General features: G+C 39.2%; 1 protein-coding gene across 29 annotated transcripts in view; it reads right to left on the bottom strand.

Annotated features, from left to right (window-relative positions):
- PLD5 (phospholipase D family member 5) overlaps nucleotides 1–27224 on the bottom strand; it is a 317558-nt gene that overhangs the window by 170708 nt on the left and 119626 nt on the right. For 4 of the 29 annotated variants that reach the window (XM_066993935.1, XM_066993937.1, XM_066993938.1 and 1 more), the window contains 3 exons: nucleotides 15087–15158; nucleotides 8387–8476; nucleotides 4900–5085 (listed from right to left, as the gene is read on the bottom strand). The exons of 13 other annotated variants lie outside the window; for them this stretch is intronic. In XM_066993935.1, the coding sequence (XP_066850036.1) occupies nucleotides 4900–5085; nucleotides 8387–8455 (255 nt within the window). In that variant the 5' untranslated portion in view covers nucleotides 8456–8476; nucleotides 15087–15158. Of the gene's footprint in view, nucleotides 1–4899; nucleotides 5086–8386; nucleotides 8477–9462; nucleotides 9549–15086; nucleotides 15159–27224 lie in introns of those variants that run through there. 12 more of the 29 variants (XM_066993939.1, XM_066993940.1, XM_066993944.1 and 9 more) reach the window with 9 other exon arrangements.

Here is a 27224-nt window from a genome sequence, read left to right as displayed (position 1 = left end):
AATGAAATCTAGATACAGACATCCCTTTCCAGACCCAGATAGGTATTTGGAATTATTATCTGCAGCCATGCCATGAAAAAGCTCTCAATGCTGGAAACCAACTCCTTTGAACCCTCTGAACAGTACCCATTTATGCACCTTCATGGATGGTATACTCTATTCTTCTTGCAATTTGATGGTACTCCATTATTTGTTCCTGCTTAATGCCGAAGACTCTTAATTCATTTAACTCAAGCAAAAAAAAAGGCAATGCATTTGCATTCACAGCAAGACAGAGGCTGTTTTGGGAGTATGTGGAACAGTTATTGAATTCTGATTCAGATCCCTTGATTATTCTCCCTTAGGTTAAAGTGATTTGGCTTGGCTTTGAGTCATACTCATGTTAACTTGCTTCACTATGTTAACCATGTTCACCTTCTCCATTTACATGTTACAGGTTATTGCTGTGCATGCGATATTTTCCACCATCCCTAGGATGTATTTAATTTTTGATTTGGTCATGAAGCTCTGGGAGTACCACAGACATGACTGAAAAGCATCATCTTGAATTGTTTCAGGCCTAATATTTCCACGTTGGATACCTGCCTCTGTTGCCATAGAGCGTTGCCCTCCCTCTGCCTCATTACCTCTTCGCTCTGGGTAGCGATGCCACCAAAGGCACAGTGGTGAGCTGATCAGCTGCATAACATCAACTGGCCAAGTCAGCTCTCATAGTAGCAAGAGTACTTAGAATCTGAAAATTCCAGCATTGCCTTTGCCATTGATTAGAATTTAAGTAAAAAGAAGAGAACTATCAATAATGTTGCCTCTTTATGACATTATTACAGGTAACAGATCGATGATCTCATGGAAATACAACTCTTATAACAGGTCTCCCAACAATGTATCATCTTGAATCCAATTTATAAAAGCCAGGTTTTAAAATCTTTTTTTTTTAAAGCACATTTGAGTAAACAAGTAAAATTAAAAGTTAGAAAAAGATTGAATATCTACATAGTTGAGAAGAAATACCTATGTAATAAAAAAAAGAGTATATGCTTGAAGCATCTGTTGTAGCTTACAAAATCTGTTCAGTTTTTCTTTTAATTCATTACTATTTAGAATTAAGTTCTCTTTAAAAACTGAGGGTACTTAGTACCTCTTTTGCTGAGGTACTAGGAAAGTAGCTATACAGTATTTGTCATTATTGAAGGATGCACAGATATGATGGAGAACAGCTGTAAATTGAATCAGACATAGGCAACTCCCACCAGCTAAAGGCTTGTTAGCCGCTCTTCCTCTCCATTGTATTCTTCCCCTTACCCAAGTCACATCTGATTAAAAAGGCAACACCAGGCAGAGAGGAAAAAAAACACACTCTGCAAGGGAGATGGTTCTTCATACAACAATTTCACTCCAATCACTTCCAGCAGTAGACAAACAACTTCACAAGAAGGTATTAGGGACCAGCTGAAGCAGATACTGCAGGAACATCAGCTGAATGGTTGCAACATCATCCTGGTCACACCTGCAACAAAGTTCCTCAGACCTCTAATTAGTTCCTCTGTTAAGCTGAGGAATTACAACCCTTTGCACCATTAGCTACACCACACATACATAGAGGCACCAGTTCAGCACAAACACCTCATGGGCAGTCCCACTTAATCTCAAAGATAACATTCAAGTTCACAAGAGAAAACAGGTGAATTGTGTTCAGATCCTGCATGGTACAAATTGCGTTACTGCCACTTGCAAAAAGATGACCCACATAAACATTTAAGCAGTAAGGAAACACTATATTAAGATTATTTGATGAACAATCAATTAACAAGAAGCCAGCAATACATTCCGGCTTTTGGCTTCCTCTGTGGTCAGTCAATAATTAACCATAGAACTATTAAGAAACTGTATCGTATTTGTGCATTCCAACTTCTTTTCTTCTTGGCTTTTAGCATCTGAGCATTATGGCAACAGCTGAATTTTGAACCTCTTTACCACACTCTTCAAATTCAGATTTGTTAAAAAAGCAGAAAAAGCATAACACGACAACTTTCTTAAGCTTAGAAATCTACAACAAACTATTTTTTGATGTTTTTATATACATATATATACACACACACACAGGCACTGTCATGAAAACTGACTTCAGAAAATATTTTTCAGTCCCTCTACTTATGAGCTATATATGAATTAATAAGAAATGTCACACATGAATAAGTCATGCTAATCACTTTAACAAAAGTCAATATTATATCTACTGTGGTCTACTAAAATTTACTGGAAATAGCATACAAAATATACCAGCACAATTTCATCCCTATTACAACCACACTGACATCAATTTAAGATTTCTATGAAGAAGAAAAAAAAAAAAAACACCTTCTAGAAGGCCTAAAGAGCACATATATAAGACTTCAAAGTCAGTTCATGCATACATCTTGACTCACTGTATACACTTCTGCCTATATCTGCCATTATGTCATTGTAAATATCATGCTATATAGTTTCAGAAAAATGAGTGCCTGTATGAATGCTCACTCCTTGAGTATTGATTTTCTTAGTACGTATCAAGCAATGTAATAACTTGAGGGGGGGGGGAGGAGGAGGAGAGTGGGGGCCTGCAATTAAAAGTTTTTCATGTCTGCCACTTGTCTCATGAAGTTTGTACATCATCCAATATTGGCCATAAGCTCACATATGTTAATGACTACACCATTGAGAACAATGCATCTCTAAATAATAGGTTTGTCTGCTGGACTAGAAGAGTGAGGTGTAAAAAACTTCTTCGGCAGGAAAACACAAAAAAGCCCTTAAAGATTTGTCTGAAAATGGAAAACAACCTTGCAACAAAATTGTATAAGCAAAATGCAATCTAGAAATTAATACATATTTTTTTTACATTCATTAAGGGAACGTATTTAACAGCCTGTTACAACACTTGTGAGTAATGCAGTTACCTTAAATCACAGAAGTATTTTCACATAGATACAATTGGAACATCTAATGTACTGCAGGGTATTCAGAATAAATGCCAATGAAATAAATACTTCATTGCAAGCAAGAAATATCAATGTTCCATTTTTTTTTCTTTGCATTGTTCAAGTAGGCTCTGGGAATAAAAATAACTGGATCAAATGAGAGGGAAATTCCCAGAAAAACATGCATTCATACCAAAGTGATCATAGAAAAAGCATTTCACACCAATGCTGCAGGGTTATTCAAGATTACTACTGTGACAACAAAATACTGACTTTATCCAAAAATGGGGGGGGGGGGGGGGGGGGGGGGGGGGAAGGGCAGGGGGAAATCCCAACATCCAAAATAAAGGTTTTGCACTTTGTCATCCTCAAGCAAGTTAATATCTATTTTCTTTGTCCATGGTAAATATGATGGTATGATTTCAAATGCAGATATTTGAACGTGCTAATATTCAGCTACCTGAGCAGCATTTAGCTATCAGATTTGACAGATTATTCACCACCACCCCCAATTAATAATCATTCATTTGCTGACACATATCAACATGTAGCAAAATCCTGTTACAAAAGCCAGAAGTCAGATTTCTGGGTCTCCTGTGTTTTAGCCATCAGCCATACTGAGATAAGGCACTGACCTTTCTTCTTGATTCACAATGGGAGAATACTCTGCTTACAAGCTTACTACTGTGAAGCTTTGTTGTTAGCGTGAAGAATCACAAAAACGTGCGTGGGAAGGCAGATAGGATTCAATACCTTTCTCAAAATTCAAAACGTGGCATTTCCAACAGTTCATCACTTCTTGTCATTTCCCCAGAAGTGTAAACAACTCAAGTTTAAGATTTCACTAACATGGAAAAGATATTCTGCAGGTTGGTAGAAAGGGAGGGTGATGCCCTATCAACCAGTTGATAGGTTTTTTTGTTTTATTTTTTTTTCAGGTTTCATTTTTAAAGGATTATACTATGCCATCTAGATTTTTCATACAATAAAGGCAATTTATCCTTGTTTCAAGATCATTTCTACCTAAAGAGACTTCAGGTGGCAGCATCACAGGAAATATTTTTCTGTGCAACTTGAAGTCAATGTGACTGTGATTGAAAATTATTCACTAATATAAAGGATGGCAGACTGTTGCATTATGCAAACCCATCCACATTCTTTTGCATCCCTGTAGATGTGCAGCTACTTCCCTGTTTTGATTGCACTGTAACAATGGAATCCACCTCACAAGCTACTCAGAAAACTCTTAGACAATATGCAGGTTATCTCAACCCATTTCCTTGTTGTTAAAAATAACATGAAAAATGCTTTCAAACATCATATGAGACAGGAATACTTAGAAGCACCTTAAATTCTCATAAAATATTCACTACAACCACCCACAATATCAGTTCAACTGTGGTCCCAAACACAGCTAAGTCATGTATTGTTGCTGCAGAAATAGATGCCTTGAAGGAAATCTCCTATATCCCTTATAGACTGAATATTTTCAGAGTCCCATACGGCAGAAAAAAAATACAAGAACACAGCTAAAATTTTGAAAAATCTATTTTCTTCAGGCAATTTTAGAACTACATTATAATCACTGTGAGATAAGTGCTCTAACCTCCATCTGCACCATCCCAATATTTCTCCTCCCACATCAGTGCTGAATTTGCGGGAACATAAGTATGAATAAGCCAAGAACATTCAAAAATATTTCCAGTTAGGAAAAAACTTCCATGTGGTTTGGGAACAATACTGACATCCTATTTGCCCTGGATTTGACCAGTCTGGGACCTCTAAGTAGCACCTTTCTCTACCATTTGGGCAGCATCATGCCCAATCACTGGAGCAACACCTTTCTTCTGGAGTCCAAGCTGGTAGCAGTCTAACAGAGGCGCTACACAGAGGTGTATAAAGACAAAAAATAATAAAAGGAGGGAAATAGAAGCTGGCTTACGTGCTCCAGTTTGTCTTTCCTCCTCAGCCAGACGCTGGCACTGTAGTCCTGCTGCTTGACGGTGCTGTAGAAGTTCGCACCTACTCTCGTGAGGCTCGGCGACGGCTCCCTGGGTCTGCTCTTCAGCCTCATCTGCTCGAAGCCCTCATGGGGGGATGAGGAAAGCCAGTCATGCCTGACTTCCATCTTGACATGACAAGGCAAAGTCCAAGCAGAAAAATCAGAAGAAACCAAGAAATTAAGAGCCACTAGATGAAGAGGGTCCAAAAAAAAAAAAAAAAAAAGAGGATGGAGGAAGACGAGAAGCAAATAAAAGCAACCCCCCAAAACCCAGGAAACGGGAAGAGAAGAGGAGAAGCAACGAGGGGGAGTGGCGGGAGGGCTGCAGGTACGACAGGGGAGCGGCCGGGGGCGGAGGGGGGCGCCCCAAGACGCCGCCGCCACCCGCCAGCTGCAGCCCGGTGCCGGCGCCGCGGAAGGCGGCTGCGTGCGGGACGGCGGCGAGGCCGGGGGACAGGAGAGGAGGGGAGAGGAAGGGAGAGCAGGGAAGGCGCGGCCCCGTGCAGGCGGAGGCCGGGCGCGGCCGCCGCCTCCAGCCCGCCTGCAGGTTGGCGCAGTGGCGGGGCCGCCGCCCGCCCGCCCGGGGCTGGAGCCGGCTCCTCCCCGTCCCCCCTCCTCCTCCTCGCTCCCGGAGCTGGTTGCCGGCGACGAGCACAAAGCCGGGCGGGGGTCGGCCGCCTTCCCCTCAGCCGAGCGGTTACCGCCGCCCCCTCGCCCCCGACCCGCGCTGCCCTCGCTCCTCCGGCCTCCTCCTGGAAGCCCCCGCGGCTCCCGCTGCCCCTGGGCGCGCCCCTCGCCGCCGCCCGGGCCCCGCAGCACCGCCCCGACCCTTTCCGCGGGGACAGCGGCAGCACGGCTCGGCTCGGCTCCAGGGGAAAGCCTCGCCCCGGCACAGCCCCCTGCCCGGCTCCCAGCCTGCCCGCACCCCGGTGCCGGTCTCGGGCAGGTCGTGCAGCCCGGTGCCAGCTCTGTCAGTACAAGTTGGCATGCGTTGCTATTTAGCTGAAACTTGTTTCACCGGAGGAAAAAAAAAAAAAAAAAAAAAAGAAAAAAGGACTTTCTCACACTGTGAAAAAGCCACCTTGGTAATTGCCCACACGCTCTGCAGAGCTATATTAGGCACAGACAAGAAAACTCTCTCACAAAGCACCAAGAACTAATTATTGGAGCTCAGAATGGCTCTTCAGTTCTGGCAAATGTTTGCCAGTGGGCAAGCTGTAGTTTGCCACAGAAGTGAATTGCTGTAGTTATACAGATACACCGATATCGAATTGAAAGACTACACGTGCATCCGGTTAACTGAAAATATCCTTTGAGTGGTAAAACTGTTCATTCAGACTGTTTGGTGAGAGCACTGCAGAAGAGCTCTCTGCTAACCACTTCATCTGGAGTGAAGCCTGTCAGCTCAGAAGGTACATTTAAAACATCCTCATGGTTGGGCTCAAGGTGTGTTACTGCAAAATGCCATTCAGAAAGCAGCCGGATACTTAAGTACATGAATACTACAAAAACCAAACGTAACAAAGTAACAACAAGCAGAATCATCAATGTTATTTGCTGTACTGGGTTTACATGGCAAGGTTTTGGTAGCAGGGGGGCTGCAGCAGTGGCCTCTGAACAGAGCCCAGCAGCTGCCCCATGTTAGACCAGAGCCAGCTCCAACTGGCACCAAAAGGGACCTGCCACTGGACAGAGCTGAGCCAGTGAGTGATTCTGGTTGGGCCTCTGCGAGAGATGATTTAAGAAACGAGGAAAAAAAAAAAACCCGCTGTGCAACAGCAGCTGGAAGACAGGAGCAAGAAAATGTGATTGAACAACCCTGCAGACCCCAAGGTCAGTGCAGAAGGAAGCCAGGAGGTGCTCCAGGCACAGAGAGGCCCCTGGTGGAGCAGGCTGTCCCCCTGCAGCCCATGGAGGAGCCCCCGGTGGAGCAGGTGGATGTGGCCTGGAGGAGGCTGCGGCCCATGGAGAGCCCCCACAGGAGCAGGCCCCAGGCCAGAGCTGCAGCCCATGGAGAAGAGCCCACGCAGGAGCAGGGGGCTTGGGGGAGCTGCCGCCCGTGGAGAGGAGCCGTGCTGGAGCAATTCTTGAAGTGCTGCTGCCTGTGGGCAGCCCCCACAGGATCAGTTCGGGAAGGATGGCATCCCATGGGAGGGGACCCCATGTGGAGCAGGGGTAAAGAGTGACTGTGAAGGAGCAGTGGAGATGAAGCATCAGGCACTGACCACAGCCCCCATTCCCCTGCTCTGCTCAGGGGGGAAGTTGAGGAGGGTGGATGGGGAGAAGGTGTTTTTAGTTGGCTCTTGGTTTCTCACTGTTCTAGTTTGCTAGTAATAGGCAATAAATTACATTAATCTCCCTCTGTTTGTCTGTTTTGCCCATGATGGTAATTGTTGAGTAATCTCCCTGTTCCTATCTCAACCCTTGAGCCCTTTCCATTGCATTTTCTCCCCTTTTCCTTTGAGGAAGGGGAGTGAGAGCGCAGTTGTGGTAGAGTTCAGCTGCTCAGCTAGGTAAAACCACCACATATACAAATAATTTTTACTCACTAGTAAAAAGGACTTGCAGCCCTCCCCCCAATAAATTTCTCTAATTTCCTGTCCCCCTAAGGCCATCAATGCACTCTCATGACACATGGAACAAAAATTAAGTCTACATTAGCCGACTGAGTGCAAGACACAATGAAGATGCTAAAATTCAACATATAGCATATCAGAGCTGCAGTACTATCTCAGTTTAAGAGTATCTTGATTAAAAGCCCACTGAATCATGCTTTATCTGCTGATGCCCATTTATGAATTTTATATGGACACAGATGCAACTACTGTCAAAGGACAGAAATGCATGAAAGCATTCAATAAAACACAAGCAAACAAAAAAATCCAAACACCCTCTTAGGTTCTTCAAATATACCATCAGCTTGATGTTCTTATAAAAGTGTACATATGCTGTAAATAAGAACAGCCTGCTTTATACTGTTATTTGCATAAGAAGTTTCACATTATTTCTATCGCAGTATCGAAAGCACTCCAACATTTTCTTTATTCCTCTGGCTTTCTTGTTTACAGTGCTTGCAAATACTTCCAAAAAATTTATTAACACTCTGCAGTTGCCACCTGCTTTCCTACCCATCCCTTAATACATTGCACTGCGACAGACCAGAATCAATATGCCACCATACGTCAGTACAATACATTGTCACACTCTTCCATATATATATATATATGTGTGTGTGTGTGTGTGTGTTTTAAACAGACTTTGCCTTTTTTTTTTTTTTTGGTAGGGTTAATTTATCTTATCTTCCCTAGCTACACTACTAGCAGCATTCTCAGCTGCCATATGAACTTCCTTCTACCTCTCCAGAACAGCCACAAAATGGCATGCTGAGGTTGCTTTTAACCCCTAGGCTATAAAGAGGTTTGCTCACCTTTCTAGGCATCTTCTTGGTTGGCACCAAGCTCTTACCCACATGTCTTTCTGCTAATGCTGCTGACATTAATATTACCCCAGTCCTAGTCTGATGAGGAAGAGAGAAAAAGAAACTTAGAACGAGTCTATTAAAGTTGTATGAGCAAAGCATGCTTACAAAGCCTTTGTTTCCTAGCTCTAAGCAGTAAAGAAGCTTTTGAGTGGGAAAACTCAGTCAAATGACTAATTTCTTTTTTTTACTTTCATAAACGTTTCACTCAGGTGGACTAACAAGCTACGAATACAATGACAGCCCCTAGAGAATGCATAGCCATTAATCTAAATTGAAAAGAGTTACAGAACTCTCTTCCCCAAATTTTCTCTTCCATTTTGGATCCATGCAATAAACAAGTTTGTTCAGACCACAAGCATAACATGCAGCTTAATTCAGAGATAATTCAACTCATTAAAATTCAATCAGTTTTGTAGTAGATCAGCAATTCCAATTGGCTATATGAGCTGGATTAAGCTGCTGTCTTCCTTTCATGCAGTTTTCAGAATTACCCAAACACCTGCTCCTGTCGAGGCCCTTTGCTTCCATAGCCAGATGACTACAGCAGCAAGGATGACTGAAATTACAAACATTGTACTTACATCATTAGCAATAGATGCAAGTCAAGCATAGCGTAACACGAGTATACCCTGTTGTGGTTCACATTGCAATTTTCTCTAATTTACTACCCATCCTAATATCAAGACTCAGAGAAACACCTAGGCAGTCTTCAGAACTCTCCAGTTTCTATACCAACAGAGTGAGAGCTGTAGGGAGCAGAGTTCACTTAGGCCAATAAGAACAAAAGAATCAGAATATAAGTAGAAACCCTTCAGGTAGGACTACTATATATATATTTTCTTTAAAATGACTTCCTTTTCTTCCATAAATCTTGCCCAGACAAGTTTTAAAGAGTTGCTTTCTAAGCCACAGCTTTCTAAATATTTTTTTATAAGAGACTTTAGCAATACAGTACAAATACAACAGCATTAAACTTTTCATCAGTAAATATCATATACCTACATATAAAAAAAAAATCATACCTGTGATACATTCAAGCTCTCCTTACAAAGTTCTAGATTCCCTACATTTGCACTGCAGAGCTGGACACTGCTCAAGCCCTGGCCCACTTTTCATAATTTCCTACACCTGACAGACCAGCAGGCAGTGATTGCCTACAGGCTTCAGCTGGTGCCCAGGCAGAAGGCTGTGCCCGACACTAGCTACAGCAGCAGTACTGCTGGCAGCCAGGCAGAAAGGTAACGGCTGCCTTCCTCCACAGCTCAGCTGAACTTGCTTTCTCACCTAGGAGTCATCAAGACTCAGCTGGGGAGGTCTGTGCAACCTCTCAATGCTACTGGCACATCCCAGCTTAAACTGTTAGTCTTTAAAACAGTTTCAAAATAACCAAACCACCAGTTCCTGCCTGGTCTCTTGAATTCTAGTAGCTTACAGAGAAAAAATCCATTGCAGTAGTCTGCCTCCTCTGTGCTGACAGCTTTACCATGTGTGTGCCCCAGCCTATCTGCTCCTGCCTCCTGGAAGCAGTTGCCAATCACTGAAGCATGGGGTTGCTGTAGGAAAGAAGGACCATGGAGTGGGGGGGGGGGAAGCTTTTTCCGTGTAGTGTGATCTCCTTCAGTAGCATGCACAAGGTTGGGATAGTAAATCACACTAGATGAGAAGTAGAAAAACATTAAGAAAAAAGCTAGAGTGAGAGTTGTAAATAATTTCTGCATTGTTGCTTTCCCAAGTCCTGTTCAGCAGAACATGCAACCTTTGGACAGAATATCTATATCTTCAGCTTTTGGACAGCAGCTGAAGTTACAAGTATATAGTAGGATCAGGCTAAGATTACAGTGAAGGTTTGGAGCTGGAGATGCTTCAGAGTTCAGGTTATGAATATATCAGACACCTATCTCATATATAACATGGAAACATTGTCCCACACTGATCACGTTCCCTGCTTGAGGCCTCCATGTCTTTCTGAATCCAGCTATTAACTGAACTATTCTGTGTCTCTTGCCTCAAATTTTAACCCCAGACTCTTTCCTTCCTGCATAATTGCTGATTTTCCCAAACCCCCACAGCTACCTGTTAGGAACATCTGGACACCACTCTTGAGACATCTTCCCTCTGTCAGGTATAGTTGAAATCAGCCATGTGTTTCAGAACATAACAGTTTGGGACTGACAGACAAACAGTATAATTATATAAGCTTTGTTTCCTTTAGAAAGCAAATAAAAAATATCTGAGAGATCAACTAGTCCACCTCCTATCTGAAATAAAAGATTATTCTGCAAATATAATCACAAATTCCAGTTAAACTTGAACTACAGTTCAAGTGAGGTGAGGGGTCTGGAGAACAAGTCTTATGAGGAGCGGCTGAGGGAGCTGGGGTTGTTCAGCCTGGAGAAGAGGAGGCTCAGGGGAGACCTCATCGCTCTCTATAGGTACCTTAAAGGAGGCTGTAGAGAGGATTGGTCTATTCTCCCACGTGCCCGGTGACAGGACGAGGGGGAATGGGCTGAAGTTGCGCCAGGGGAGGTTTAGGTTGGATATTAGGAAGAACTTCTTTACTGAAAGGGTTGTGAGGCATTGGAATGGGCTGCCCAGGGAAGTGTTTGAGTCACCATCCCTGGAGGTCTTTAAGAGACGTTTAGATGTTGAGCTTAGTGATATGGTTTAGTGGAGGACTTGTTAGTGTTAGGGCAGAGGTTGGACTGGGTGATCTTGGAGGTCTCTTCCAACCTAGACGATTCTGTGATTCTGTGATACATGGCTAGAACGTGTCTCCCATGCCATCCTTTTCACCTCCATACAATCTGACGGCTTGAAGCTGGTCCCTTGAGTCCACCACATGCTGACTGCATATTGGTGTGGATTGGGATGTTCTCACTTTTCACCAGGGATTGTGACAGAACATATATTTTTCATCTCAAAACCAGTTCTGCCTTCTCTCTTTTTTCCCTCTTTCATCCTTCACACCCCTTCAACACTTTTTCAGATCTGGGCCTTGATAATCTTGTCCAGACAAGTTTTCATCCTGCATCTTAAAATAACATTCATTTAGTGGCACATACTAATGGGGCCAAATTTTGTCCTCCATTACACCCTCTCTGTCCCCACTGGAGTCAGGAGACAAAAATAATTGTATAATGATGGTGTGACCAGGGGGCAGAATTTGGCCTACATTTCTTTAAAAGAAATCTGCAGCAAGCAGTGCCTGTCAGCCTCCCCTGGGAATGAGACCCTTTACATCTGTGCGAAGGACATGGGCACTCTGTTTACTGGCTAGGTTCATGTCTATCTCAGCTTGGGTTCTTCATGCTGAGTCTACCTGGTTGGTGCAGCTAAGTGCAATAGGCAGACTGCTGACAAGATCTAAGCTCTGGAGTGCTCTTGCTCTGAAGTGAGTAGTTAAATTCTTCCAAGGGTGTGGTAGTCAGCAGAGGAAAAATACTGTAAAGAACACTTTTTTTTCCAATGAACTGGAACTGAAAGCACAGCAGGTGAGGGATTTGCACAAGCAGAAGGAGGAATCTTCAGGGCCAGAGGAATGCTTTTCACTTTTATTTTCAACACATACATAAATTGTGGTTGATAACAAGGGATATATTTTCTACATCTGCACAATATGAAGTGTTGGGAGGGAGGAGAGAGAAAAATGGAACCTTTTGTGACTGTTCCTAAATAAACAACAAAGGACATGAAGAAAAGAAAATCCAGTAAGGTGGTGAAGGAAGAAAAACAGGGAATTAAAACAGAGAAGAAAAGGTTTGGGAATGCTGTTTTTTTTTTTTTTGCTGGTGGTGGTTTTTATTTTTTTTTTTTTTTTTATTTTTTTTGTGGCTGGATTGTTAGGGTCATACATGGAATGAACATGTTCTAAGATTAACATGCTCAAATGTCCTCCAGATATCTTCTTAGAATGTATTAAGAAAGTAAGAAGTATATTCCAGAAAGGATAAAACACTGTGTAGACTTTTTTCTTCTTTGCATATACATGTATGAAAAAAGTACATCTGTATTGTACCTTTCTAGTTAGGAAAATTTTCAGTAAAAGAGGTATTAGATCAGGAAGTATCCAAAGAGCTCTTACATGTTTCTTTCTAGAAAACCTTGTTTCTACTATACAAAAGAATATACTTTAAAATAATCCAAAACCTTTTAAAGCAGAAATTTCTGCATCTCCAAATTATTCTTCAGTATATTCTACCTAATTTCACAGCATAGGAATTATTTGAAGACATTTCTTTATTTCTTGAACCAAAGAAAAATGCCCTAAATCCTAACTGCTTTTTGGAAATTAGCTCAAAGCTTCCTGCTCAATAACATCATGCTGCAAGCTATGGTATTATAAGCTTTAACACAAAATGTTTTCTAATTGCAATAAAGCTTAGAAGCGAAAGTGATTCATCTTTATTTGTGCCATCCTTTGTACTGTAGATATAGTTTACTTAAAACATTTTGCAGTGTAGTATTTTTAAGAGTCTGGATGCTGGCTTTCAATGAAATACAGGTGAAAGGGTCATTATTTACTGGAATATTTCCCACTGAGAGCAAGCAGAAAGTTATGTCACAAAATCTGTACTGATGTTTTACCCCAAAAAAGATGTCATGTTACATTACATATCAGACTTAATTATGTGACCAGAAAGATGTTTATTGGTGTGTCAGCACCTAAAAGAAGATGAAATAAGACCTTTGAGACAATATGACATGAGTTCATTAACTTCATGCTTATCTTTGTACTCTGATCTAACTGATCCAATGGCATTTAGTGCGACTGGCTTTCAACCAAACCAGCTACATACAGAAGAGTAGAACGGGAAGACAATGCTTGTATAGGAGAGCCGAAGTTGGGGGGGGGGGGGGGGGGGGGAGTGCTACAGCACCCTGGATTTAGAACGGTTTAAAGTATGGGGAACTACGACCTTACAAATATGTGTATGTTCTATAAAGCTTGACTGACCTGTAAGGATTACACACAAGATTAAGGTTTTAGAATAAGCTTTGTGAAGGTTAGCATTCATCAGTAACAAGTATACATTATAGCACAGGTACAACATAAATAAATTAAATACAGTGTTATATTTAGTTTTGCTGTGATGGAGTTCTTGGGACTCTGTCAGCTGGCTCAGTTGTGTTGCTTCCTATATTAGGGGCTGTGAGTCAAAGATGCCAAACCTCTGCCTCTGACAGATGTTTCCACCAAGACCATCAACAGCTGCTTTGAAGACTAAGATGTATATATATGTGCATATATAGTATTTCACATTTCAGAGAAATGAGGAAGCCTGAATGATCTATTCTTTTCCCCTGCCTTAGAAGTAAATATTTTATTTCAATGTGTACATTTATATGGCATTTAATACATTCTAAAGTGGTCTTGCTGGAGCTGGCCAGAAAAGCAGTTGTTTCATACTTATTTTTATGCATTTGTATATGCTCATTGATGTGCAGTTGTGTTAAGGTCAGGTGATCAGACACTTTGCTGGATCATTGCTGCCTACAATTCTGCAGGAATGAATCTGACTGTGAGCTCCTCATAACTTAGGATAGTCTTACTTTCTATGAACCAATGTGAACTTGTGGGATGAAATGAACATAATTAAACACAATATATTTTGCCTTTAGAACCACAGCTTTAAAGAAACAGTCTTAGCTCATCCTCCCTTAGCTGTATCCTCACTCGGTTGATAGACAAGTAGACAAAGGCTGAATGAGGGAGTACGGATATATTTCATGCTAACAAAATCCACATGAAATGTATTCTAAGGGAAGAGTTATTTTTCTTATGAACACTCTCAATGGCTTAAACCAAGTCTTCTTAAAAAGTAAGAATGAAAACTCCTAGGAAATTGAAAAACTTCATAGCTTAAATTCCTAGAACAGCTGTAAACAGGTAAGGGAGAGAGTGCAGTCATCAGACATTTTGTATATGGTACTCTAGAAAGGAAAAATTCCGACTTTCTTCAGAAAACTGAAATACATATGTTAACTTTTTTGAAGTGGAATACTGATCATTTGCAAAGTCTAGAAATTGCTATGAATGTTCAATATATACTGCATAACCCTTTACAGAAAACTGACTCTGGTGCGTGTGATACCTTTCTATACTGCACAAGAAGGAATAGATTAAGCTCTGGGATGTGCAGCAAGCAGTTCACTGACACATTGCCTTGATTTAAAGATGAGCACATATGAGATAGACATTCATCTACATATTTCGCTTTCTTCTGTCAGCAGGACTTTTTCATGCAGAAAACATTTGCAATTTTGACAGTCCTAAGGAAAAGGTAGGCAAGATTAATGCATTAAAAGGTATCTTGGTATTTAATAGGTATAATATTGCCGGTTTTGTGGTTTTGTTTTGTCTTTTGGTGAATTTGAAGCATTCTACTTCCCTTCTATAGAATATTCAATTCTCTTCATATAAGGAAAATGTGCTACTATAGTACAGCATACACCCCACTAGAAGCTGAAAACCTGAAGCAGTTAGGTTAATGTGCAAACCTTTCAACTAAGTTCATGAGGAGCTCTAAAATTCACACATTCTTAAAATATTAAAATTAAAACAGAATGGCCAAGTGACATAGCTGCACAATGGCAAAAAGGGACTTGGAGTGAACAGGGAGGATGGGGAGAATATCATAGCACTTACCTGTATGCTTACTGTGCAAAGATCTCCTTAAGTGGAGTTTCTCTGTTCAAACTATAATCAGTCTTTTTCAGTCTGCCATGGTGAGAGATCCACAAGTCAAGATGAGAATGTCATTACTTACATTCGATTCTAGAGTAGAGATGCATCTTTCAATGCATCAATTTCAATGCAATCTTTCAATGCAATCAATTTCAAAGCATCTTTTCAATTTTAATTTTATTATACTTTAATTCTATCAGGTAAAAAGGATGAAAAATTCCTGTAAGAATTTTGTATTTAGTTTTCTGTAGCAATAATGCAACGAAGCCAACATATTTATGAAAATGTTGAAAGAATCCATTTTGAACAATTCTTCACAGAATAATATCTTCAAAGATGAAGTTATTAATAATAAAAATACCTTGCAAATCTAGTAAAACAGTCAACCTATTTACTTTCCTCTTATAGCACAAGCTGCAAAGCAGTTCAGAACAGTGACAAGAAAAGCATGCTGAACAGTTTGAAATTACGGCACAGTTACTAAATATTAAATGTTATTCTAACATTTAATCACAGTATTTTTGTGCCAGTAATCTGTTCTTATATTTTGGGTAGGCATCACAAAATTTTCCAAATTTGACCCAATTGTTTAATATTCTTCTCCTTGGTATTCTGTTATTCTTTTATGTTATCACCTTTAGCTGGACATTTCCTGATGTTCTCCCTGTCTTCTCAGTCACTCATAGGTATGTACAAGACCATTCTGGCAGGCTGAAATACCCTTTTTGTTCACTAGGTCTTTCTGGCATGGTTTGTATAGTTCATAGCCCACTGTTAGCTGTGATGAATCAATTCTTTTCACTAACTATGACCTAGAGGTGAAAGCCATGGAAGATATAAGAAGGCATGTAGGAGAAATAGTATCCTGCGAAAGGTATTTAAAACCACATGGAAAATATTATGAATGCAAGAAATTTCCTTATATGTCAGAGGATCCTTGGAAGAAGTAAGTTTTGGTGTCATTACTATGTAAGGCTTGCCACTACTTCCAACCAAAATTCCAGGATTGTTTTATCAGAAGAATAAAGGTTGCTAAGTTAGTGACTAATAATTAACCTGACATCCTTTATTTCACTACCCCAGAAAGCAAACTCTGGTATTCCACCACAGGCTTTTAGCAAAATGGCTGCACATTAAAATGTCTGAAGTGCCCTTGAGTGACAGGTTCTAACAAGTTCCGAAGTTTGTAAACAGATAAAACCCTGAAGAAACAAAATGTGTCTGTTTGTCTTTCTCAAAGAGGAGAATTGTGGAAATCGATCCTAAATAGACTTGCTATGCCACATACAAGTATATCCTTTTCTAATCTCTTAAAACTTGTTGCTGGCAAGGATATTGTTTTACTCATTCATAGAGTCCAATTCCTCATATGAGGAAAGACAGTAAGATGTGGAGCATTTTTCAGTACCTTTGGGCCAAATTACAAAGAAATGTCAAGAAGCCCATGACAGTTTGTACGATCACCTAATGACATTCGTAACACTCAATAGAAAAGAACAACCAAGCAAATCATCCAATCAAAAATAGCTTCTGAAAATGTGAGAATTTTCTATGTTGCGTATTTGGGGGAGGGAAGAGAATAGCCTTCTACGTTTGTAGGAGAAACCTTGAAAATATGACCCAGCTGCATCTGACAGTTTTAGAAGAACAGAAAACAGTTACAAAAGGTAATTTTACAGATAATTTTGGCATTTTGGGATATATTGTGATTCATCTTCTTTACACAATTTGCTTTATCTATAATATTACAAAAGATTTCCTTTTCTGGATAGCATACAGACTATCTAAGTCTCTTGCTTTTGTATTACTCATTAGGCTATAGATAGTACTTCTACAGAGTGAATTGTGGTTTCCCAGAGTGTCTGTTTTAGGAATAAGAAACAATACAGTTACTTTTCTAGTTCACAGAATGGCTTGCCATTAGGACTTGGAAATCAGCTGCAATATGCTATATCTGTGGCTGCAGTGTGTAACTATAGTTTCTGTAGTTTTGTATGGTGTGATAAAAACATACAGGAGCTTGTTACAGAGCCAGCCTTAAAAAATCAAACATTTGCTAATTTTCTGCTTGGCACCACTTGGACATTTGGTATCACAGAGGAAAAACAACACACTGAAAAACAACACAAGCATGAAAGATCCTGAAAACAGAGAAGAAACCCTGTCGAAGCTGCATTACTAGGCAGAAAAGCTTGGAAATTAAGATATTGATAGCAAATTCCTCAGGCTGCCTGTTGTCCTTTGGGCCTCCCACAGAGGAATGGGACCAAGAAAGAATGAAAGGCAGACAAGGAAGGAGGGAAGGAGGGAAGGAAGGAGGGAGGGAGGGAGGGAGGAAGGAAGGAAGGAAAAGAAAGAAGAGAAGCTGCAGCACATTTTTTATGCTGCTGTGTTTTTCTTCCTGGAAAAGGAAGGCAAATGGACTTTTATTCCCATTGCTGCCCACAGCACTTTCCTCTCTGTGGATCCCATTAATTTTAACACACAGGTCTTAACATCTATGTCCAAGCTTCCATCCCATTTTTGGTGCCCTGAAGATGCAAAAGAGGAAGTAGGACATAGCTTCACAGGACAAAAGAGGGCAAAAGCTCAAAGTAAGTGAGAATTTTCTGAAGAAATGACAGATTGATGACAATCTTGCAAAGCAGTTCTTTCCCCTTCCTCTCTTCATTCATCTTCATCCACTTTATAGTCAGAAAGGGGAAGGGTGCAGAAGTTGAGCTTCTGTCCACTTCCTAAATAGCCATAACTTGTAATGACATAAGTGATCATTTCTGGACTGTAATAAATGGAATTCCTATTCAAGGAATTAAGATGTTATTCAGGATCTTAATGAAATAAAAACATGCGTATGTTTCTTTGCAGTTTTCTTCAGTGACCTTTTGTGTCTTAGAAGTGCTTTTCTTTTCAGGCTTAATAATGCATAAATGATGTTCAAATAGGTGGTCTATAGATGATTGATCAGTGACTAATAATCACACTACACTGCAGTTCAAGAAACCTCTAGATTGTTTTACAATACAAATGTACAATTACATGCAAGTTGGCATGAACAGGATGTAAGCAAACTCTGTTTCTGTGTGAAAAGTCCCTTTAGTCTATTCTTGGTTCCTGATATACAAAGTAAAATTACACTTTTAAGAACAGCATCTCAGAGGAGTTCCAATTTTAACCCCAAATTTTCTTAACTTTCTTTCCCTGTGATTGCACAGGACTATACATTATGCTGGGTGGAAAAAAAGGGGAGAAAGTGAGGCAACCTTACTCTGCAGCAAACTCCAGAATTCTCATTTCATATATGATTAACAGTATTCTTTCCCAGGCCACAAGAAGACCTCCCAGGCAGAATGGATCACAATTCTCCATTCATTTATTCTCCATTTTTATGGAGATCAGTATAAACAGGCATTTACTGCCTTTTTGTATTGTCCTCGAAGTCTTCAAAGATATGATTTTTGAATGTCAATGTACTTTTTGTATTGTCAGAAAGTAACATGCAATAAAAAATTGTCAGAAATATTTATTATTCAAACTGAAGATAGTTTAACACAAATGTTTTTACAAACTATTGTATATTCTGCTAAGCATATTCCTTAAGTTTCTGAAAGAATATACCTATATTTTCTGTGGACTTCTGGACAGCATCATAATTTAACCCATACAATTCCAAATACAGATATAAAAAACTCATGCCTCCCCCAGGACTGATCAACAGGGAATATACAAAGTAATGTCTTCCCTCTCTTTTCGTCCTGCCATTTTCCATCCAGCATAGCTGATTTAACAGTCGAGGAAGTGATGACATCTCTAGCTATAGGGAAAGAACTGTGGTTTTTGGACAACCATGAAATATGCAGTTGCAGCATTGCCTCTTATGATGGACAAATGATAACTCTAACTCACAGTGATATTTCTGAATTGACAAACAGAAAACAAAACAACCTGTTTCTGTTGGTGTTTCTCACACCTACAGAAGATGTACAGAGGAAGTGATGGAAGCAGGGACTGCTGACATGTCCATGGCCATATTATCATTGTCCTACATATGTTTCTGTTCACAAGACATTGAAAGTTTTATGCATTCCCTTATCTTCCCCTCCATTGTCATCACAGTATGCATGGTATGCACACCTGCTACAGCACAAGCAAAAGTTTTAGTTCCCCAATCAAAAATGACCAATTGAATTCATTATGGAAAAGTAATTTGCAAAGATAGTTCTTTTTTCTGTTCTCTGTGGGACTGGGTAAAGCTGAAGGATGTATCTTTTCTACCCATTCTGACTAGCTAAAACAATATTACTAATCTCTGTTCAAGTTAAATTGTTCAGTAATACTAGCATTTGAAAAATGGTTGAATTAAAATGTCACTGGATGTATCATTGGTATTTTTTTATGCATGACACTATATCTCAATAGGTTTTTATGCATTTCTCCTGCCAGATGAAAAAATATGGTAGGAAAATATTCACTAAAGTGGTATGTTAGATAATCAAAGATACTGACAGTACTAAGATTCTTCAGTAATTTCTATACTGGCTTGCACTTTACCTCTAATTTGTAATAGGACTGATTTCATTACTGACTTTTAAGTGAGGCTTATCAGGAACTAACAACAGAACATGAGAAGTAGCTGGAATCTTTATGAAGTGAAGCAATTGTTTGTACATGTTATTAAAACTACGTTCAGTTTAGTGAACTGCTACGTTATGAATTCTTGTACATTGGAAATTATGCACAGTTGCAGAGCATTTTCCACATACCTCAGGAGCTAAACATTAAATGATTTCTCCTTTCTCATTAATGGTTACTGTGCAATTTTTATAAAACACTCAAAAAGCAGGTTGGTCTCTCCTTCAGTCAGTAGAAAAGCTGAGGATTCTGCTATATCAGGCCACTCAAGCTAGGCAAATATCTGCATTAGAAAGGTCATATATAATTCTTAGGCATTTTCCCTAACTTATTCCTGATTGTCCTGACCAGACACCTTTGCATACCTAAGAACATGCTATATAATATGTTCAAAAGCAAGCACTACAGAAGCTTCTAATAGCAGATACTCAGTCCTACTCTCTGGAGGTTTCCATGGCACTCAGGAATGCCACTAGCACTTAAATCCATTCTTGGATTCACACACACACAAAGAAAAAAAAAAAAAAAAAGGAACTCCAAAGCCATAACATTTTACTTGGTTGGATTTAATGCAAAAGGCTGAATTGAGCTCTTTAAATATGGGTCTTGTGATAACCTTGTTTCTTGAAGTCCTTTGCCTGATCTTCAATCAGACCAAGACATAATCAACACATAAACCCATCTTTCACAGTTAAATTAATCCCTCATTCCTCTCAATCAAGAGAAAAGAACATTTCAAATGATGCTCAAACAGGTTTTCCAAAAATGAAACCAACAGCAGTGAAATAGTTTCTGTCAGTGAGAAACTTTCTCTCTCTTACATTTTGGTGATCATGTATGCAGATATTGATACATTTTAGATAAAGGAAAGCAAATTTGTTTACCTCTGAATACAAACTGCAGTGTTTTGGTTCTGCCTGATTTTTTATTTTATTTTTTTTCTTTCCCTGGAGCAATAAAAACACATGAAAAACAAATGACTAAAACCCCAGATCATCATAGCAATATTCTGGTTTCCTCATTGCTTCTATCCTCTACAGTCAGCTACAGCAGTGCTCTTGTTCTGAAACATATCCTTGTTTAGAAAACATTTCAGTATATACTTTGATTTCATTTTTCCAAAGTCTTATGGCATTAACATTGCAAGTCAAGTCTGAGGATATTATAACAAGCTAGAAATGAGCCAGTGAGACTGTAGTTGTACAAGGCTGCTTCAAGAATACCCTGAACAGCACTCTCATTTAAGTGCAGTTCTAGTGTCCAACTATTTGAGCTGCTGGCTGCAAACCAACACAGTGGAAGGCTCAGGCTACTCAAAACACAGGACACTTCTTGCCTTTTGGCAGGAAAAGCATGCAAGCTGCAGCCTGCAAAAGCATCAGCAGCAGACTGGCACCTATGTTTGACCAATAGTGTGACATACATTTTAAAAAGTGCTTTATCCAGAGAAAGTACAACATATAAACATCACGTGGTACTTCTGGGTTTTCTCCTTTGTGGTAAGTAGTAACCACTACGTTGGTAGTCTTAGTGATGACTTTAGTTAGGAGGGAAGGCTCTCTCCCAGCTCTTCAAGACCGTATTTAGATGAGATAAATTAATTAAAACCAGTGTTCTGATCCTTGAAATTATCTCCCCTACAATTTTTAGGATACATGACCAAAGTATCCATTGTAATTAAAACAACAAATCAACATAACCAGTTTGACTATCCAGAGGTATTTTTTATGTGCATTTTCACATTAAGTAGACAAATATTAATGATGTATGTAGTAAAAACATGCATATCTTACTTTTCATCTCATGTAAACTCAGAAGACTTACAGATGCTTGGAAAAAAAAAAAAAAAAAAAGAAAAAACTGCTGCTGACAGTGCATTAACAGAGAGATGTTCCTGTTTTCTTCATGCAGGTTTGACTACCATATCTCCTCTGTTTGGTAACCTAGTAATCTTTCCAAACTCCACAGGGGATATGAATTCTTTATCAGGCTTAAGTCATACTGGAGTAAAATCAGATGAAAAAAACAGGCTGCTCTTTGTATTAATGCCAGCAGCCCCATCGATCAAGTAATGACACAGAGAGCAAAACGATACATAATGGATTCCATTTGGGGGTTAAGTGGGAAGGTTCTTGCAATTTCAAAGCACAATGCTGTCTTGTAAGATTCTGTAAAGGGGACTAGATTTTGCATTCCTTCAAGACTACTTCTACATCTTCTCTCTACACGAAGGAATTAAGTAGCCAAGTAACTCCCAAGTTTATTAATTGCTTCCTCTGGTCTCCAGCTACCCCCAGTGTACAGGTGCACAAATAGTTTAAGATTATTCTTTGTCTCTCTGCCAACCTCTTTTGCAAACTATTTCATCAAATAAAGTCAGGAAAAGCAACAGGCATCATTGCTGGGAGATGTACTTCAGCTCCTGGGAAAAGCCTGCAAGCTCCCTGGGTAGTTCTTTGTCCTTTGTCCAAACAAATTTTTACCACATTTGCCATAATACAGGTTTGGGGATTGCTGCTATTATCAGTAAAATAAATAAAAACAAGCTCAGGAAAAACAACACATAAATCTATGTCAAAAATCGGGCTGTCACTAGGCTGAACTGCTGAGTTTTCCTAGGGTCAGGAGAGGTAGCCTGAAAGAATATACATTAATCAGTCCAGTTCAGGTGAGTTCCTACAGACTGATGCTACTTCAAGTTAATACTAATACTGATGTCTGAAAAGAGGGCTAAGATAAAATACATCAGTTTTTATCCATAGTATAATGCCATTTATTTCAATGTAGTTGCAACAAAAATATGCACCATTATTTTTATTTAAGCTGCGGGTGCTACTAACCTGCCATCATAAATGAATCTCCTACAGAGTATTCCCAATATATTCTTCCTTGCCTAGGACTGATTGATATAAAAATGTTCTCTACAGTGATTAACAATATTCCATAGCTAATGGATTTTGATCTTTTTCTCAGTATCTTCTAACACACTTAAGAATTAATAAATGTTTCTGAGTCAAAGTCATCTGGTCTGCTGGGGATTTTCTCTATTTTACTTGTTGTTATGGGGAGAACAAACTGAATTTGCTTTGTATGCCCATCTGAGCTGACCATCAGCAGTACTTTACAGAAATTAGAAATTGGCTAAGAAATTAGAAATTGGATTAGAAATCTATTGGTACTCATCGCATTTACAGTCAGACTATTTCATTTCTTATCAGCCAGTAAGTCCCTTCATAGCAATAACTCTAGAATATGTGTTAGTCTGGGATACAATACCAGAAATGAAGTTTAGACTGGAGGAAGACAAAATGTTACAATTCATTTCAGGGACCAAAGTTGTCAGAGAAAGAAGAGGCACTTTCATCTGAGAAGTTGCCTCAGCTGTAGCATTTAATCCTCAAAAGAGGTATGTTCAATATTGCACTTCTAAATTTGAGCATGTCTGGAAGGCCAGAAAGGAGAAAAAAAAAAAAAAAAAAAAAAGAAAAGGTACATTTCTGCAGCTTTTTCCAAAAGAAGTAATAAAAAGTGCACTTTCATTCTCTTCCTCTCGTTGCTTTTAGCATGAACAAGGAAAAGTGAAATATAAAAAAGAGTGCTGTGAAAAGTGTAGAAGCAAAGGTAAATTTGAGGGTACTTTTCAGAAACAGAGGCTTTGCAGGGAGAAAGCAGAGAATTATGATTCTCTTATTACTACATTAGGACATTCTAAAAAAAATAAATAAATATGCATATCACCTTATTAGTCTTTTTGCTACATTCAGGTAAAGCATCAGAATAATGTCTGACATACTGTTTCCTGAGACCATTTCTCTACTGTTCTTCAGGCTGTTTCTTAGATCATCACCTACAATATTTTTTCGTTCTCTGTTTTCAACCTGTAGCACTGCTGTAGTATTTCACTCCTACCAAAGTTAAGAGAAAACCAGAAGGAAGCTACCAAAAGATATTATTCATGGACAGAGTTCTGAGAATGACATAGAAGTATACCATTATGATGGACAATTATTTCTCAGAATTTGTCATTCGATTAAAAAAAATGAGACTATGAGGAGTTTGTGTGTGTGCCAGGTGTTTGTATGAAGGCCAGAAAGATTTTTGCCACCAGAAAAAGAAGGAAGGGGAGGGGAGGGGAGGGGAGGGGAGGGGAGGGGAGGGGAGGGGAAGGGAAGGGGGAAGGGAAGGGAAGGGAAGGGAAGGGAAGGGAAGGGGAAGGGAAGGGAAGGGAAGGGAAGGGAAGGGAAGGGAAGGGAAGGGAAGGGAAGGGAGAAAGCAATTGTCATTTACTGATAATTTAACTTAGTTGAGACAGCACACATCCCTACTTTGTGACCCTGAAATTACTTTGCGCTTCCAGACACAAGGAGTATTTCAAAAGTCAGCAAGTTTTGACTTTTCCTTCTGTAAAACACTTCCCCCCTCCACCCCCTAGCCCTTGCTTTTACTGTCTTGTTTTGATAGAAAATCCACAAACAAATGAGTTGTCATGTTCTACAAATATGCATTTGTATAGCAAGGTGGGATTTGGGAAGTGACATCTACACCAATGGACATGGCTAATATGAAATCAGAACAACTTTTCTTTCTTTCATCATAAAGTAGCTTAACATGAACACCTGAATTCATCAAGGCTCTACCATCAGTTACAGGACAAAGATAAGAAGAAATAAGAACTAAGCAGAGTAGCTGAGTAGTAGTACTCAGCTGCATAGTTTTAAAGATTTTCATTACTGCATAGTAGCTTCTGTTTATGCATGTCTAGTGCAGATACCTATATCTGTCTGAAACGAAAATAGGAAGTTGCTGTATTTTTTCCCCCAGAGATGGCTTTATTGCAGTTTCACTAAAGAAGCTGATATAACAAAAAATTGAAAGTCTCCAAATACTTCGGAAAGGAGAGCTCCTAATATATCTAGCTGGCAACTCCCTAAAGACCCTAGTTTTAAAGGCAAAACAAGTATAAAACAAATAACAACCTGAAGCAGGCTTGTATTATTCCATGGGTCTATGATTATACTCTAAAGCAAGGAGTCAGAGCCACACAGCTTTCAGCCTTCTGGGATACCTGGTCAGGAGACTGGAGAAGACACAATCCTTTCATGTCATCTAGTTTAAAAGCAACTGTCATGATTCTCTGAAAATCCCAGAACCAAAATATGAATGCTGACATGCAATATCTGTTTCTATCATCCTTGTTATCAGAAGACACTCTTTCTGTAGAGGTTCATCAGTTCCAAAAGAACTGAGTTAGGTAGGTGCTCATCAACAAACTATCAGCTCTTTGCTTGTGTCAGTACAATAACAGAAGGTTGCTACTCTTATATGGCCTTATCAAATGATAAAGTCTTCATTTCATTAAAATTCTTCATAAAATCTGTTGTGTTACTGACACTTTTGTGACATCTTTGTGTACAACACAACTGCTGTCTTTCTGCTTTCTGATTTTTAAAAAGATAAAATGAGCTTCAAATACTTAAAAACATCGAAATACAATTTTATGTCCCAAATAGTGGGTAGGTTGGGATAAATAGTCATTTATTTGAGAGTATAGTCATTTCAAATAGAATTTAGATGAGGAAAAATAGCAGCCTTTTGGATTTGATGTTATCTAAATTTTGTATTTTAGAGTCTGATTTTGAACAGTTGTACATCCATGTGAGAAGCTGCCATTAATTTTCTGAAACTAATTCAGTTAAATAATGTTTTTTTGTTTGTTTCAGAGAAGAACACTGTATATTATGTCTATCCCCATGAGAATAATTAAATGGCAATGGTATAAATGAATTTTCATAGTATCAAAATCACAAAAGTGCCTAGCAAAAAAAAAAAAAAAAAAAAAGTTGGCTTTACCAAGAGAGGGAGCTATAAACACCTTTGTTGCTGTTCCTGGTGGGGAAGGAAGAGGATTCATTTAGGGCTGAGACCAACTCTCCGGAGAGGTATAGGAAGCTTTTTCATCACATCATAGCACATACTTCTATCACGTTTCAACAGCCTTTAGTTTCCTTCAACTGCTTTCTACACTTCACAAAATGTCAAGCTCATGAGGACAAGAAGAGGAGGAAGGGGATTCTACGGATAGCCAGAATTTGAATCAATAGCTGAATTCTGAAATTAGCAGAGTTCAGACTGGAAAAGATGCCATGTTTAATAGTGAGACAGTGAGAATAATGATCATGGAACATGAACTTCATCACCTGCAGTTAAGACTGATGTTGTTCTAAAAGATGCACTCAAATGGAGCTTAAAAAATTAGATTTTTTATCCTTCTGAAATCACTTTTAGAAATTCTATCCTTAAATTTTCAGGAATTCTATCCTGTATTACCTAAGATGTTGAGCAGACATTTAAAATATTTATCTGACTTTAAATTCTATGAATGCTATTAATAGAAAAATCTAGCAGAAAAATCAGATACGTAAAATAGGAGAATTATGAATAAGTAAAGGATGAAATTAAGTTTAATGATACTGATTTTCTTTTTTTTGCACTTGTCCTTAACAAGAAAACAAATTGGATATTTCTACTGGATAGCTGTAATTAATTATAATTAATGTTGTAAAATAGCTATATGCTAAAAAGCTATATACAAATCATAAATAGCAATAAATGTGCTTTAGAGGGCAAAAAGGAAAGCATTTGTTAGCCTTCTTGAATCACCTGATTTAGAAAATATGTAGAAATCAGCAGAGGTAATTTGAAACAAATTTATTGAACAATATCTGTTCAAGCGATGCATTCTTACTGGAAAATGCTGAGGGACAGGTGAACTATTCGGATGACACAGGTCATAGAAGCCACCTGCTCTGAGCTGGAAGAATCCGTTTAAAAAAAAAAAAAAACCTTAGTTTTTTTAAGCTTCAAGCTTCAGGAAAAGACAGCACCTATGTGACATCCTCTATCTGGAGGATGTGATCAAAATGGGTCCATTAAAAAGTAACTGCAATGTATAAGTGGTTTCACCCTGGTCACAGCTAGAAGCTAAGCTGTGGCTTTGTAGGTCAAGTTTTTACACTTATTGCTGATAACTGTTAGAAGCTACATGAAGTGCTGGCAGATTCTTTTCAGGCACTGACCTAGATTTAGCCTGTTTCAGTTCAAAGTGCTTTTTGTAGGGAGAAAACCCCAGCCTTCCTTATATTCTAATGTATACTACTCATTTAGTCTGGAGACATTACAGGCAGCAGAATAAGAAAAAAATTCAAAGCATCAAAGGCATATACTAAATATAAGCAGATCCCAGTTTCATATCCTCTGTGTGAATACAAAAAAAGATTATTCTATAGCATTATAAAATCATAATTCCTGTCCCACAGAAGGACATCAATCAAAGATTCAATCTCATTATAGACTTTGACAAGTTCATGTTCAGGATCATGACTTTGACCTCCCCAGAGCACCTCTAAATCCACAGAAATAGAGGGCTTTGGTGGTCTTTATCATGGGCACCTTTTCCTGTACATCCAGCAG

The sequence above is a fragment of the Anser cygnoides genome, chromosome 3 (assembly GCF_040182565.1).
Source record: "Anser cygnoides isolate HZ-2024a breed goose chromosome 3, Taihu_goose_T2T_genome, whole genome shotgun sequence".
NCBI lineage: Eukaryota > Metazoa > Chordata > Aves > Anseriformes > Anatidae > Anser > Anser cygnoides.
The sequence above is the reverse complement of the archived record's forward strand: the minus strand, read 5'-3'. Positions and strand labels throughout refer to the sequence as shown.